The 17,586-nt window shown below is 41.5% G+C and overlaps 1 protein-coding gene across 1 annotated transcript in view; it reads right to left on the bottom strand.

Moving 5' to 3' along the window:
- LOC115136986 (ankyrin repeat domain-containing protein 13B-like) overlaps nucleotides 1–17,169 on the bottom strand; it is a 35,478-nt gene extending 18,309 nt beyond the window's left edge. Inside the window, exons 1-3 of the mRNA XM_065024588.1 lie at nucleotides 17,034–17,169; nucleotides 7,940–8,075; nucleotides 2,359–2,483 (exon numbers count right to left, since the gene is read on the bottom strand). Of these exons, the coding sequence (XP_064880660.1) occupies nucleotides 2,359–2,483; nucleotides 7,940–8,075; nucleotides 17,034–17,141 (369 nt within the window). The 5' untranslated portion in view covers nucleotides 17,142–17,169. The remainder of the gene's footprint in view (nucleotides 1–2,358; nucleotides 2,484–7,939; nucleotides 8,076–17,033) is intronic.
- Between the last annotated feature and the right edge of the window lie 417 nt (nucleotides 17,170–17,586).

The raw sequence follows: 17,586 nt of genomic DNA, 5'->3' as shown, positions 1-17,586 counted from the left end.
ATGAGGAAACTGACTGTTAGAAGTGTTAAGGCTCCATGGATTGATGAGGAAACTGACTGTTAGAAGTGTTAAGGCTCCATGGATTGATGAGGAAACTGACTGTTAGAAGTGTTAAGGCTCCATGGATTGATGAGGAATTGAAAAGCTGTATGGTTGAAAGAAATGGGGCAAAAGGAGTGGCTGATAAGTCTGGCTGCACTTCTGACTGGCTGACTTGCTGCAAATTGAGAAATTATGTAACTAAACTCAACAAAAATAAAAAAGAAACTGTATTATGAAGCCAAAATCGATGAACTTTGGAGTACATTAAATATTACTTTTAAATGAAATTATGGGCAGAAAGACAAATTCTAATTCAATCTTTCATAGAATCATATGGCTTATTCATCAGAAAACCATTTGATGTTAGCAATTATTTTAATGATTACCTAATTGGTAAAGTGGGAAAACTTAGACAGGAAATGCCAACAACGAAGAGTGAACCATCGTATTCATAAATAAAAAAATAAAAAAAGTTAGTGTGGGAAAGGGAGATATATTTTTTACAAACCTCCTGGCATTGACAACTTAGATGGGAAGATACTGAAGATGGTAGCTGACTCAATGGCCACTCCTATCTATCATATCTTTAATCTGAGTCTAGGTTTCTTCCTAGGTTCTGACCTTTCCAGGGAGTCTTTCCTAGCCACCGCGCTTCTACACCTACATTGCTTGCTGTTTGGGGTTTTAGGCTGGGTTTCTGTACAGATTTGAGGACAAGTACATTAGTGTTTAGTTTGAGAAACAGACGCCTCACAAGTCCTCAACTGGCAGCTTCATTAAATAGTATCTGCAAAACACCAGTCTCAATGTCAACAGTGAAGAGGCGACTCAGGGATGCTGGCCTTCGAGGCAGAGTTCCTCTGTCCAGTGTCTGTGTTGTTTTGCCCATCTTAATCTTTTCTTTTTATTGGCCAGTCTGAGATATGCCTTTTTCTTTGTAACTCTACAACTCCTAAAAACCAAATACCACAAATAAACAATAGGAGAGATGTGGCTCAGGGAGAGTAGAGATCTGGCAGCAGATACTGCAGTTTGATGACTGTCTAGCTACAGTCGAGCAGTGGTTGTGTGGCTGAATTATGTTTTTAAATGGTCAATTAAATCAAAGAAAACAGTAAGGGGTGGTTTACCGGACACAGATCCAGGACTAGGCTTAATCTGTGTCCGGGAACCACCCCTTAGACTAGCTGGGAACTAGTGCACTGTAAAAAACATATATATACACCCACAAATCTACTTGTTTCAACGAAGTACTATAAAGGCAACTTTTCTGTCCAAATGTTATCTGAAAAATAAAAAATGTTTTCCCAAACATGAGAATTGGTGTTTGCTCAACTTGTCTCATATGTTCATTAAACTATGAATTATTAGATCTATAACTAAAAAAGGCTGTGCAACTGGTTACACACAGTGCTTTTAACATACAATGTTTTCAATGTACATATTTGACAAACGTTATTACATTGTGCATGCTTATTTATACAGTAGTTATTATTCAACATGTCCTCACCTGGGATTTGAACTCACAACCTCTTGGTTCATGGCATTCTGATCTTTCTGCTACTCCACCATGTCTGTTATCAATTATCAGTTACTCTGACTATTCTCTCATCATTGATTTGATGTACTTGATGTAAAAAAAACATCTGTATAGTTGTCTAATGTTGGTGGGGCATATTTTTATGCTTTAATGTCACTCCTTAATCATTATGATACATTTTTTAAAAAATAATTAAAGTGTACTTTTAACAGAGCTAAGATGTACTTTGAAGTTCAAGTGTAGCAATACAGGTGAAATCAGCTTTTGAGGCAGACATGGTGTGGTGTTGCAGGAATGCTGTGAATAAAGAGTTTGTGAGTTCAAATCCCAGGTGAGGAAATGTTGAATATGAATTACTGTATAATGTGTCAAATATGTAAGTTGAAAGCACTGTGCGTGTAACTAATTCCACAGCCTTTTGTTTTAGGTAAGATGCCAAATAATAATTTATAGTTGAATGAAAATGAAACAATTTGAGCAAACACATCATTTTAAGTGGACTGAATTTTTGCCTACATTTTCTCATGTTGGAGCTAAGTTCGGGCCAACTAAAAGTTCTGGGTATCACTTTGACTGAAAAGTTGAGTAAACAAAAAGAAAAGGCTGTGGAATCAGTTACTTAATAATATTTAGTTGAAACAGCTTGATATTTTTATTTTTTTAACAGTATGGTTCAAGAAGACTGGTGCTAACACAAAACATATCTACAAGTGTTTCCTACATGTCGGTAGTTGCTGTTGTGCTCTGTACTTGTGTTCGGTGTCAGCGCCTCTCACCTGGTGCAGTCTCTCCAGGAGGACAGGGATTCCCGCCAGTCTCTTAGTGGTCCGCTGGTAGTCACGGTAATGCAGAACTAAGCGCACCAGCTCTGGGTCTCGTGTGCTGACTGCTTCCTGGAGCACTATGGGAGAGAGAAAGGCAATCTTCACCTCACATATAGACACACACTCAGAGGCCAATTTATTACGTACACCACCGCGTTCACAAAAATGGTTCGCAACTACAGACAGTGGTCACGGTGGCCGTGGCTTGCTATATAAAGCAGGCAGACAGGCATTCAGTTACTGTTCAATTGAACATTAGAATGGGCAAAACTAGTTAGCTACGCAACTTTGAGCGTTGTAGACTTGTCGGTGGCAGGGGCGCCGGATCCAGTATCTCAGAAACGGCCGGCCTCCTGGGCTTTTCACGCACGACAGTGTCTTGGGTTTATCAAGAGTGGTACGACAAACAAAAAACATCCAGTCAGCGGCAGTCCCGTGGGCGAAAACAGCTTGTTGACGAGAGGTCGAAGGAGAATGGAAAGAATGGTGCAAGTTAACAGGCGGGTCAGAAAGGCCAATAACGGCGCAGTACAACAGTGGTGTGCAGAACGGCATCTCAGACTGCACAACTCGTCGGTCCTTGTCACGGACGGCCTATTGCAGGAGACGACTACACCAGGTTCCCCTCCTATTAGCTAAAAACGAAGAAGAAGCGTCTCCAGTGTGCACCCCCATCACCAACACTGGACAATTGAGGAGTGGAAAAACATTGCCTGGTCCGACGAATCCCAGTTCCTGTTGCGTCATGCTGAGAGCAGTCAGGATTTGGCGTAGGCAGCATGAGTCCATGGCCCCATCCGGCCTGGTGTAAACGGTACAGGCTGGTGGCAGTGGTGTAATGGTGTGAGGAATGTTTGATACCCTTGATACCAATTGAGCAACGTTTCCATGCCCTGAAGAATTCAGGCTGTCAGACCAGTTACTAGATGGGTGTACCTAATAAACTGTCTAGTGAGTGTATGCTGTACTGTGCTGTGCTGTGCTGTGCTGCTCTGAACTATGCTACGCTGTGCTATACAGCATAGCAACGTTTTTGGGGCTCCCGAGTGGCGCAGTGGTTGAAGATACTGCTTCTCAGTGCAAGAGGCCACTGCTTCGTCACTGCAGTCCCTGGTTTGAATCCAGTCTGCATCACATCCGGCCGTGATTGGGAGTCCTATAGGGCGGCGCACAATTGGCCCAGTGTTGTCTGGGTTTGGCCGTCATTGTAAATAAGAATGTTCTTAACGGACTTAAATAAAATGTAAAAAAATACACTATACAGGTCCCTTCCCAGTGCTCAGTCCACAATCAACACTCTAAGGAAACTGACTAACCAACTCTCTAAGGAACCTCTGACTAACCTACCAAATCAATTTCAATTTCATTTTAAATTATCAATAAGTGCATTTAAAAGCAAGTGTGTCTAATTACTTGATTAGATCTATCTATCCACAATGGCCATTTGGCTCACCATCAATCCACAAACAAATGGTTCCTATTCGTAGAATCCAATCCCCTCAATCTATTTCTATATAGATTCTATACAGTATATCCTTCCAGCCTTTAAAGGTGAGTCACTATTAGACTCCTCCTAGCCAATGTATCTACATATGCTTTCCCAATACACATACATGCCTGTTGTGTTCTATTGATGATTCTGCGCCACAAAAATATTTCCACTTGAGGGATGATAAAGTTTTCTACTGATACTAGTACTACTCCTACTACCCTATTACTATCAGTACTACTACTCCTACTGCTACTAATACTACTACTACTACTCCTACTTCTATTACTACTACCACTATTACTATCAGTACTACTACTCCTACTACTACTTCTTCTATTACTACTACCACTTTTACTATCAGAACTACTACTACTACCACTACTTCTATTACTACTACCACTATTACTATCAGTACTACTACTACTACTACTTCTATTACTACTACCACTATTACTATCAGTACTACTACTACTACTACTAATACTACTACTTCTATTACTATTACCACTATTACTATCAGTACTAATACTACTGCTACTACTACTTCTATTACTACTACCACTATTACTATCAGTACTACTACTACTACTACTACTACTACTATTACTATCAGTACTACTACTCCTACTACTACTACTTCTATTACTACTACTACTATTACTATCAGTACTACTACTACTACTACTACTATTACTACTACCACCATTACTATCAGTACTACTAGTACTACTCCTACTGCTACTACTACTTATATTACCACTATTACTATCAGAACTACTAGTACTACTCCTACTGCTACGAATACTTGTATTACTACTACCATTATTACTATCAATACTACTAGTACTACTCCTACTGCGACTCCTACTACTACTTATAATACTACTACCACTATTACTATCAGTACTACTGCTACTACTACTAATACTACTACTTCTATTCCTACTACCACTATTACTATCAGTACTACTACTCCTACTACTCCTATTACTACTACCACTATTACTATCAGTACTACTACTACTAATACTACTACTTATATGACTTCTACCACTATTACTATCAGTACTACTACTCCTACTACTACTAATACTACTACTTATATTACTACTACCAGTATTACTATCAGTACTACTAGTACTACTCCTACTCCTACTACTACTATCAGTACTAATACTACTGCTACTACTACTAATACTAATACTTCTATTACTACTACCACTTTTACTATCAGAACTACTACTACTACCACTACTTCTATTACTACTACCACTATTACTATCACTACTACTACTACCACTATTACTATCAGTACTACTACTACTACTACTACTTCTATTCCTACTACCACTATTACTATCAGTACTACTACTCCTACTGCTACTACTCCTATTACTACTACCACTATTACTATCAGTACTACTACTACTAATACTACTACTTATATGACTACTACCACTATTACTATCAGTACTACTACTCCTACTGCTACTACTCCTATTACTACTACCACTATTACTATCAGTACTACTACTACTAATACTACTACTTATATGACTACTACCACTATTACTATCAGTACTACTACTCCTACTGCTACTACTACTAATACTACTACTTCTAATACTACTACCAGTATTATTATCAGTACTACTAGTACGACTCCTACTCCTACTACTACTAATACTTCTATTACTACTACCACTATTACTATCAGTACTAATACTAATGCTACTACTACTAATACTACTACTTCTATTACTACTACCACTATTACTATCAGTACTAATACTACTACTTCTATTACTACTACTTCTATTACTACTACCACTATTACTATCAGTACTACTACTCCTACTGCTACTACTCCTATTACTACTACCACTATTACTATCAGTACTACTACTACTAATACTACTACTTATATGACTACTACCACTATTACTATCAGTACTACTACTCCTACTGCTACTACTACCAATACTACTACTTATATTACTACTACCACTATTACTATCAGTACTACTACTCCTACTGCTACTACTACTAATACTTCTATTACTACTACCACTATTACTATCAGTACTACTAGTACTACTCCTACTATTACTATCAGAACTACTTCTACTACTACTAGTACTAATACTTCTATTACTACTACCATTATTACTATCAGTACTACTAGTACTACTCCTACTCCTACTTCTATTACTACTACCACTATTACTATCAGTACTAATACTACTGCTACTACTACTAATACTACTACTTCTATTACTACTACCACTACTTCTATTACTACTACCACTATTACTATCAGTACTACTACTCCTACTGCTACTAATACTAACTAATATTTATATTACTACTACCACTATTACTATCAGTACTACTCCTACTGCTACTACTACTACTACTTCTATTACTACTACCACCATTACTATCAGTACAACTACTGCTACTACTTATATTACTACTACCACTATTACTATCAGTCCTACTACTAATACTAATAACTATATTACTACTACCACTATTACTATCAGTACTACTAGTACTAATCCTACTGCTACTACTACTAATACTACTACTTCTATTCCTACTACCACTATTACAATCAGTACTACTACTCCTACTGCTACTACTCCTATTACTACTACCACTATTACTATCAGAACTACTACTACTACCACTACTTCTATTACTACTACCACTATTACTATCAGTACTACTACTACTACTTCTATTACTACTACCACTATTACTATCAGTACTACTACTACTGCTACTACTACTAATACTACTACTTCTATTACTACTACCACTATTACTATCAGTACTAATACTACTGCTACTACTACTTCTATTACTACTACCACTATTACTATCAGTACTACTACTACTATTACTACTACCACTATTACTATCAGTACTACTACTCCTCCTACTACTACTACTACTACTAATACTTATATTACTACTACCACCATTACTATCAGTACTACTAGTACTACTCCTACTGCTACTACTACTTATATTACCACTATTACTATCAGAACTACTAGTACTACTCCTACTGCTATGAATATTTGTATTACTACTACCATTATTACTATCAATACTACTAGTACTACTCCTACTGTGACTCCTACTACTACTTATAATACTACTACCACTATTACTATCAGTACTACTGCTACTACTACTAATACTACTACTTCTATTCCTACTACCACTATTACTATCAGTACTACTACTCCTACTGCTACTACTCCTATTACTACTACCACTATTACTATCAGTACCACTACTTATGACTACTACCACTATTACTATCAGTACTACTACTCCTACTGCTACTACTACCAATACTACCACTTCTATTACTACTACCACTATTACTATCAGTACTACTACTCCTACTACTAATACTTCTATTACTACTACCACTATTACTATCAGTACTACTACTCCTACTACTAATATTACTACTACCACTATTACTTTCAGTACTACTAGTACTACTCCTACTATTACTATCAGAACTACTAGTACTACTTCTACTGCTACTACTACTAATACTTATATTACTACTACCATTATTACTATCAGTACTACTAGTACTACTCCTACTACTACTAAGACTACTACTTCTATTACTACTACCACTATTACTATCAGTACTACTACTACTGCTACTACTACTAATACCTATATTACTACTACCACTATTACTATCAGTACTACTAGTACTACTCCTACTGCTACTACTACTAATACTACTACTTCTATTACTACTACCACCATTACTATCACTACTCCTACTGCTACTACTTCTATTATTACTACCACTATCCGTACTACTAGTACTACTCCTACTGCTACTACTACCACTATTACTATCAGTACTACTACTACTACTAATAATAATACTACTACTTATATTACTACTACCACTATTACTATCAGTACTACTACTACTACTGCTACTACTATCACTATTACTATCAGTACTACTACTCCTACCCCTCTCTGTCTCACCCGTCCATCCGTTGCGGTTCTCCTTGCTGACGTCGGCACCATGTTGGAGGAGCAGGCGTGCACAGTCCAGGTGACCCAGAGTGACAGCCAGGTGGAGGGGGGTCCGACCCCGGGGGTCCAGGGTCTCCACATCCACCTGAGGGGGAGGAGAGAAGTGGGTTCATTGTATGGCATGGTGCTCATCTGGCAAAAAGAGAGAGATAAAAATATATAGAGAGAGAGAGGGTGGAGGAGGTGTGGAGGAGAGAGTGATGGAAGGAGAAGAGACAGGTGATAATTGAGCTATCACATCCTCACATGACGGGCACGCCAGTGTTCTAGATGGGTCGGCTTTATATAGCGAGTTACACTACAAGTGTCTCGATGTAACGTCTCTGTCATTCTCTAGAGTTGATCTCTCTCTCGGTCTCTTCCTGCCTCAGTTTTGATACAGTAGCTATCATAGTCTAGTAGCCTACTGCGGTGTGTTTGATGTAGTTTCTCTGCTCTGCAGTCTAGTTGGTCTAAATAAGCAAGTCTCTATGTCTATAAATCTGATCTCTGGCCTGTGATTAAAAAAAGTTCATTTGAGCTCCTGGCAGGATCCAAGGTCAAGAATAAACCAACCACATGCTGGCATCCTAATGAGGGAGGCTGATAGAGGACGACTGAGGCTACGTCCCAAATGGCACATTATTCCTTCGATTGTGGTCTACTTTTGACCAGAGCTCTGTGGTGGCCCTGGTCAAAGCAGTGTACTATAAAGGGAATAGGGTGCCATTTGGGATGCAACCAAGGAGCGACAATGATGAATCAGAATCTGCATAACTGGCACATGTGGAAAATGTATAGGTGAAATGATAGCGCGTGGAAATGGATGGATAAAGCGTGCTGTTGTGAGGGGAGGAGCAGTTGTAACAGGGAATAAGCGGAATTGCTTCATGGTACACTTCCATCCGAGCTTTACGTCTATTCATATTTGCATTGGAAATGTTTCAAAATCACAAAACACATACACTGTTGTGTTGTGTGAGGGCTTGTGTTTTGGTTCACGTGTGCCTCAGTGCAGGTCAGTGCGGTCCTGACGGTTGGTGTTGGTGTGTCAAGTGTACTTTGCAGTGTGTTATTGTCGAGTGTGTAGTACAGTACATCAGAGGGATGCTGCTGGGTTGTTTTTCACCAGGAGCAGCCTCCCTCCTCCCACGTGGAGCCTCCTCATCTCCCCTGCTGCTCTCCCTCTCTCTCCAGGGGCCTCCCGGGGGCCACGCCCTGCTCTGTAATTAGCAAGCCCAGCATTAGCGTTAGTGATGCCACCGCTTGATCGTAAGCAACAACTGGGGCTCCTAATCCCAAAGGGGGGGGGGGGGGGGGCGGAGAGAAGAGGAATGGAACGGCAGAAAAACAGAAGGAGGAATCCACACAGGCACTGTCGGAGGTGAAGGGTGAGGTGTGGAGGGAATAGAGGGAGGGAATAGAGGTGTATCGCTATAGCAACGAAGGGATGAGAAGAAGAGGTGGGAGAGAGGGAGAAGGAGGAGGAAGGTGTGCTATGCGTTGGAGCAGACAGGGCTGGTTGAGTGGCGGCAACTGCTCTGTGAAATAGAGAGAGTGGTGGTAGCGTAGGCTGTGTGTGTACTGAATAATGGGTAGTGAGTGATTGATGTCAGAGTAGCTTTGTAGGGCCCTCCAAGTGGCCCTGGGGATGACACTGAGGAAAGAGAGAAAGAGGGAAAGAGAGAGAGAGAGAGAGAGAGAGAGAATGGATGGATGGATGGATGGAAGGAAGGATACGAAAGATGGAGTGACACTGGCAGATAACAGTGAAAAGTACATAAACAGTAAGAGCCAAGGAGCAAGAAATGGTGGTAGTATTCTGATTATTTGAGGGGGACTATTGTAACGATTGTTGTCTAACTAGGCCCGTTACAACCTCTGCAAGTGTGTTGTTCCAGTGGTTAGTAAGATTGCCTACAGGCTGGGAGGCCCGGGTTCAAAAGCCACAAGGCGAGTTGCACGGTCACCATTCGCTACAATATTTAGGTGATAATGCCCAAGAAGCTGGTGTTTGGAGGATATATTGGCACAGGTGTTAGGCCTGAGATGAAGTTTGAGGGCATTATCACCAGCTTCGAGGGCATTAACACTTTTATACAACGGGTTACCAACATATTCAAATAATGATTTATATATTTTCATTAAAAACGTTATTTTGATGAATTCATTCATACTATTTCATCCTTCCACAAGATATAGTCCACACACAAATCTAGGGTTTCTACCCAAGCCGGATGGTCGTTTGTTCTATCTGTTCAGTTGCCAGAGACGCGACCCAGTCGTTCAGTCTTTCTGTTCTGGATCTATGGACTCGACCCAGTCGTTCATTCTAAATGTTCTATTGCCATACTGGCTGGCAACGTTCTTATCCCTGGATTGCTAGCTAGCCAACTACAGCTAACTTACTATCATGTCAAACAGTGCAAACAGAATAACAGCAAAGTAGCTGCATTTGCGTTTGTTTAAGCTGTTTTCTAGTGACATTTATTTGGATACATACACAACAATGAGCTAATGATGTGTGATTTTGCCTGGCATAGAAAATGTGCTCTTTTGTCAGGGCACTGTTGTTCAGAGGAGCTAGCCAACAACACAGCTAGCACAATCACTTCAAACTGAAGCTGGAAAGACTGCAAACTAGCTCCACTTCGTTTCGTTTGACCTGTTTTCTATACAGTACATTCATAGAAATTATGCTGATTCGTGATTTCAACTGGCTGACAAAAGCTGCCTGTCTGTCTCGTCACGACTCCCGACACGTTCATTACAATGGGACAGCAGGAGATCGAATTTGAATATTGAATCAATGTTGCAAATGTCATTGAGAAAGACAGCAAGGATTATACAAATGTCTGCTGTTGAAAACTAAATGTTATTCTAAAAGAAATGTGAGATAATGTCTCGATGTTTTTATAGTGAAGATCAAGTTTATAAATTGCCTGGCTGGGCTGATGAGACAGTGGATTGTGAAGTCAGATGGAACAGAGTAAATAGGCATTTTAACGTCATAGATTAATCGGTGGTAACTTGTGGACTGGACACCGGCTGGAATGTGGTTTTAACCAATCAGAATTCAGGATTAGACCCACCCGTTGTATAAAGCTAATTAAGTAGGAGAGCAAAGAGCCTTCTAAGAAGGCTTGACTATGAGGCAAAGAGGTGTGGTAAGTAAGGGAGAGAATAGAGAGGGAGTGTTCAGGAACCTCCTATTGTTTAAGACAAGTGGCCCCACATTGACCCAGTCTGATGTTATTTTTACACCATTGAGACACTCAAATAGAAACACAACAGCAGACACTTTCCCACAGAAAACAAACACACAATCACAAGTCCTCTCTCTCTATCCGTTCAGTAACATTTGACATTTAAAAAAGATATACTAGAAAAGGAAACCACTCGACAATAACACTCTTATAACATGATTGGTCAGTTACGGTATAGAACTGACACGCTAAACCAATGCACTCAAATGTAACACTTTTCTGCTGTGGTACACAGACATGTCACTTCAGGGTCCACACCTCCTCATCCTCACGTCTTCACACTAGTGCACACATTAACCCTGAAACACAGTGGCACACTTACTCATTCACATGTGAACAATGTGGTTCTGACCAACAAACAGCCCACAAATAGAGCCCCACTATCGAACACACAAACACGTACAGACCCACACACCCACAGGCCAGGCATTAGCTAAAGTCTCAGTACGGGTGCTGATTTAGGATCAGTTTATAGCCTTTTAGATCATAATGAATACTATGAAATACACCTGGGGGGGGCCTTATCCCACATCAGCACTCCTACTCTGAGGCACTTACAGAATCAACTGGCCCAGGTAGTTATAGTAAGGATATTATGTCATACTGGGTCTTCCCATTCTCTCTGCTCATCCTCTTTATCCACTGACTGCCTTGTAGTGCCTGCTCTCTCACTTTCTCATTGGCTCCATCCATCCTTCATTCTTCAGTCCCTCCCTTGGTCCCCCCCCCCTCTCTCTCCATCCTGCATTCCGTCCCTCCCTTGGTCCTCCTCTCTCTCCCTCTCCTCCGCCATCCTTGATTCCATCCCTCCCTTTGTCCTCCCCTCTCTCCCTCCTCCGCCATCCTTCCTTCCATCCCTCGGTCCTCCCCTCTCTCCCTCTCAGTGGAAACTGCATAATTGATAGACATCTCTGTCTGGACTATCTACTCCTGTACTTCGCCTTAATGTTCTCTGGCAGCTACTTAAACCAACATCAATCTTTCATTTGGAGACCAAAATGTGTTTGTGGTGGGTGGAGGATGCATGCATGAGAATCATGTGTGCTCATTGGGAGGAGAGAGGGGGGGGGGGGTCAACTTGTCCCCCTTATTTTCAGTGTTACCCTCTTTCAATTCAGGGGTTAACATGTACAACTGTGATTGATCCATTTTCAATATGCGTAGGAGAGTTATAGCCAAACGTTATACACGTGCTTGGGATAATGTATCTTTATGTAGTCATTCTCTATGTGAGTGTATGGTGTAAGTGGGGCATATACAAATGAGACCACACCATCAGATGCATGTGTGTGATCGACCTATAAATATCTCAAAATAACTAAATATCATTGCCATCTCTCTACCACCAAATGCAGGCCAGAGAGAGAAAAAGAGGCCAGAGCAGGAGTGAGTAGTTGGAGCCTGAGAGTCTGAGCGAGAAGGATGGCTGGGCAGAGACAAGATGAAAGCAGCAGAGGGACTGAGGGAGGATGGAGGAGGATGGAGCTGGGTGAAATAACTCTGCCTTGGTCAGTGAACCTGTCACAGGCAGGGCGGGGAGAGATGTGTGTCTCTCCCTCCTCCTCCCTCCTGCTCCTCGAGAACAGACGCGACTTGTGCGGTGCAGTGCCTCAGACAGCACTTGTCTCTGATACATGTCCGACTGAAGAGACTCCAACACTAAAGAATGGGGGTGAAATGATCACCTCGACATTTATACTTGGGATATATTCAAATAGAAAACCAGTCGGCTACAGCCTTTAGTGTTGAATCACCACTAAACCTCACAATCCGTCTATTGATGTTTTCACACTTGTGTTTTCAAAGCAGAGTCAAACCACCATTATGCTACACGTTTCACTGTTAAATCTCTCAAACTTTTAAGACACATTATATTGGCAACGTGTCTCGTAACCACTGTTGTCACTTGTCAGACCACCATAAGACTAATGTAATGACATGCATTACTTTGCTCTGCGATAGGAGACAACAGATGGTATTTCTGTGTGAAGGGAGGGGGAAGTTGTGAATAGAGAAACAGCGGATAGAGGAAAGTCCCCCACAATGTAAAGCGAGGAGGAACCTATTATCTCTAAGGTAGGAACTTCACATTTGTTCTCATGCACGGAATAGACGATGAAAATACCCTGGATTTGCATAATCAAATGACAACAAGATGACGTGGTTAAGCAAACATCAATACAACAATGTCGGAACAGAAACTGGACTGTCTTATGGGCTTGTGTGTTTCAGGAAACAACATGGCTAACAACTCTTTTCATGTCTGATGGTTGATATAGATTAGGATATCACAAATAATGTCCGTGATCTGGGGAGAATTGCAGGTTGAATTCTGTACTAACCTCAGTTTTATGCATAGCTATTTACAACGTGTGTGTGTGTACTGTAAGTGTGTACCTACATGTGTGTCCCTACATTTGTAATGAATACTCAGGGAGAAAAAGGTGTAGATTCACGAGCAGAGCGCGGCAGGTGTTTATTTCTCCTTCGTAGAAGGCAGGAATCATGGTCACAGGCAGGCAATGGTCAAACACAGGTAGGCAAACAGGCAGGTGAATCAGAACTAGGACTGAAGGCTATAACTGGTTCTCACAAACGAGCTGGGAAAAGGCTTAGTAGAGTCAAAACGAACAATACCTCACAAAAGGCACAAACAGAATGAACTGAACTAAATAAGGAGCTGATGAGACCAGGTGAGTAACTAACAGGTGAAATCAATGAACAAAAATGAAAGACAGGGCTACGTTCAAGAACACAAAGAAACAGAACACAAGGTTGACTAAGAAAATACAGAACCTTACAACATTGTTTGCTAACCATTTATGTGACAGGGCAGACAGTAATGAAATCAGATATGGTCCTCGAAGTATCATTCATTTCCTCTTTTCCATTTCAGGCACACAATGCAACACAATATTAACAGGGACATCTTTTCAATCTTTAAGGAATACTGTTGTCTGTTTCTGTCCTCTCTCTCGGTTAAAAGCTTTCCACAATTGAACTAAATCTATTCCCATCACATCCTTATCCCTAGTGACACTGCACTGCTGCAATTAGTGTAGAGTTTCATTACTCTGTAGAGGTAAGAAGAGGGGACAGCTAGGGGAAAACTAAGATATGATGGGTGCGTGAGTGAGAAACAGACAGAGGGGAGGATGGATGGTCAGTATACCGGGTCAGGGAAATGTACTGGAGATTACAGGCAGGGATAGACAGATGGTATAGCAGAGACAAAAGAGGAAGGAAGACAATGTCATTTATGAGACCAGTCTCCACCCAGTATGATATAATCAGATTTTAAGACTGCTGAGTTAACATGATCGCCCAGCTGAGCCTGTGAGCATCGTACACATTAGTGAGGAAAGTGGGCAGGGGAGGGGGGTGGTGGGGTGGGGGAGAGCTGACGGCGGTGGCGTCCCCTCCTCGCCTCACTTTGGAGGAAGGATGGGGAAGTCATTTTTAGAAAAGGGCCGTGTTCCATTTCAATCATATCTGGGATGCATTTTTAGTGGTTGGATCAGGATATCGTGATATGTTGCTGCACAGTGCTGTTATTCCTTCCTCCCTTTCCCTCCTCCCTCCCTTCACTATCCCACTTGCATCCTCATGTTACTTTACAACCTCTGGCTATCCCTCTTTGTCTCTACCTTGTTGTCAGCTCTCTCTCTTCACAGAATCCCTCTTTGTTTTATGACACTGCTTAAAGAAAGCTGCAAATTGAGCTCCCCCTCTTCACTCTCCTCCCTGCTCAATTTATATGTTTTACTTTTGCTCTTTTAAGTGCTTCTTCTTCTCGGCTTCCCTTTTCACTGCGCGGTCGTTACATTGATACCCAATACCAATAACATTTTCTGTCTCTCCCGGTGAGAGCATTGCTTACCCTGCATGCACTTGCTCCCTACACCCTGTGCACTTCTTGCGTTCTGCACTCCTTTGGATACCATTGATCCTTGACACATGTGCAACCACCGTCGGCCATATCCAATCCACGCGTGCACACTTGACCGTCCATACAGCCAGCCAGTCAGTCTGGGAGTTCCAGACAGACAGTTGGCCAACCAGTGTAACTCTTCCCCTGATGGAGCCATAAACACACCTCAATAAGCCTGCAGGCTTTGCCAAGAGAGGCCAGGATTTATCTGTCAGCACCCTGTAAATGACACCAACTGGGGGTGCTTTATGTAGTCATAATCCACGGGGCTCAGGCTTGAATCATCACCAGCATCACAGTGCTCTGCATAGCATTGCATCCGAGCCAAGAGGTGCTAGGTCCGAGTGTGTACCCTACCTTTTAACGGTGTGCACTGTCAAATAAAGTTGCATTTGGATTTGTACATAAATATGAGAGTGTATGACATTTGAGTCGGGTTCGGCGACGTGAGCGAGAGTAAACTAGTCTTACGAACGTCCGATCAATGTTTATATGTGTAAATAATGTGTCAGTCACAGTGACCGGACATATGAAGGACATGCAAATATTCCCCTTTAAACAGTTTCTTTGGCTCACATTCAGAGTGGAAAAACAACCACATCCCTTATGTTGATGTGACAGTGTTACAGTAGGGAAGCCAAGCCTGTTCTGCACATCAACCTGGTGTATAATAGGCAGCAGAACAGGGAACTGGCATTTCAGTCTACTGTCCTTTAAAACCTGCACTCTCGCCATTGCTTACCATGTCTTGTCAATATACAATTCCTAGCATGATAGGCTTTGTATAATAAACGCATGTGATTAGCCGCGCTGGAAATAATACGCCTCTGGAAATAATGCAGATCCTCGCGAGAAATCTGAATTCAAATCTGTGCATAGTGTGCAGGTTACGAGGTTTTCAGTTCCGTCTTATTCATCCCACCGAATTGTCTGTGAGGCTTGGAAACTGCATGAAACCTCTTATGTAATGTGTTAGGTATCCCATATTCTTGCAGAGGTTGTTCATTTAAGATAGTATTTTTTCAGATGTCTGTCTGTCCTGCCTTGTGTCCATCGGACTGTAGTACCCATTTCCATTGCACGCATGCATCATCTTCTACATATTTCTGGGTTCAAATAACTGGAGGGACTGGCTGAAATGTTCCGACTGTGCATCCCAGAAAGAATACATGAACGCCTATGCAATTTCATTCTGTAGGTATGGAGATATCATAGAAATAGTAAACATGGCATAACCACACATCCTCTTCTGACAGCCAAGGCAAGGCTGGTATTATTTCCATCACTGTGCATCAATTCGCCCACATTATCTGCATTGTCTCCCACGGTTTCCTCCTCTTCATTTAGGTGGTGGGAAGATACAGTATTGGACACAACACGAAACAGTATTACAAGCAGCTTTACACACGCACAGCCACAGCTTGCAAAAATGTAACAAATAGCAAGGAAATAGTAATGGAATCCTGGAGTAGGCTAGAGGAGATGATTTCAAGAATAATAAACGTTACAATGTTGCAAGTTCATGATGTGCTCGCCAAATACAATGACCTCGTAAGAAATTGTAGCAAAGCCTCGACACATTTTCAGATTCCCACTGAACGACAATGCTGGAAACACATTTCAAACGAGGTTTACGCTATTTCATGGCAATTTCTCGAGGTAAAGTCATGGCAGGTAGCCACCTATTGAAACATATGTCACTTCCACCACCTCCTACCGTTCAATTCAATCAACGAGCTCACGGTTCGGTGAACTGTGGTCACACTAGATGGTACACCTAACCTAAACCTATCCAAATGTTATTGGCACGGCCCACGCTTTTTTAAAAATCAGATAGACGAGAACTTGTCGCCGGAAGACTCCTCACCTGCTCGTTCGCGGATAGCGCTTTCTCCAGCTTCCGATGTTTGTTGTGCCACACCATATCGTGAATAGGATAACGACTCTTTTCCGGAGTTTTCTTAGCAGAAATCATCTTCGGTTCATAGTTCGCCTTCTCCTCTGTTTATTTTGTTCCGTATAAGCCTATCACTTAATACTTCGCTATTGACCGACTACGCTGATATTACCGCTCTGTCGTGACATGTCACTTTACAAGACATGCCTTCCGTATTATAATGATAGTATGAATAAAACGTGTAAATTATTTCCCTTGCAGTCAGTTGGTTATGATACACACTCGTCAATAAACAGCCCTAGATCTATGAATCACCAAGAGATCCCTTACTTGTATTTAATCTAGCCTACTTCTGTTCTCCATGCCCTGCCCCTCTCATACCTTTATCTTCCTCCTTGAATAAACTAGCGAGGCAGTCGCCCATCTATTCTCCGCTCCCTCCCATCACAGCGAAGGCACTGTTGTGAGACAGTGGTGACAGTCCGCAAATAAAAATGTAAGCAGCCAATCAAATAGAAGGGAT

The sequence above is a fragment of the Oncorhynchus nerka genome, linkage group LG11 (genome assembly GCF_034236695.1).
Source record: "Oncorhynchus nerka isolate Pitt River linkage group LG11, Oner_Uvic_2.0, whole genome shotgun sequence".
Classification (NCBI taxonomy): domain Eukaryota; kingdom Metazoa; phylum Chordata; class Actinopteri; order Salmoniformes; family Salmonidae; genus Oncorhynchus; species Oncorhynchus nerka.
This window is presented reverse-complemented; position numbering and strand designations above follow the sequence as displayed.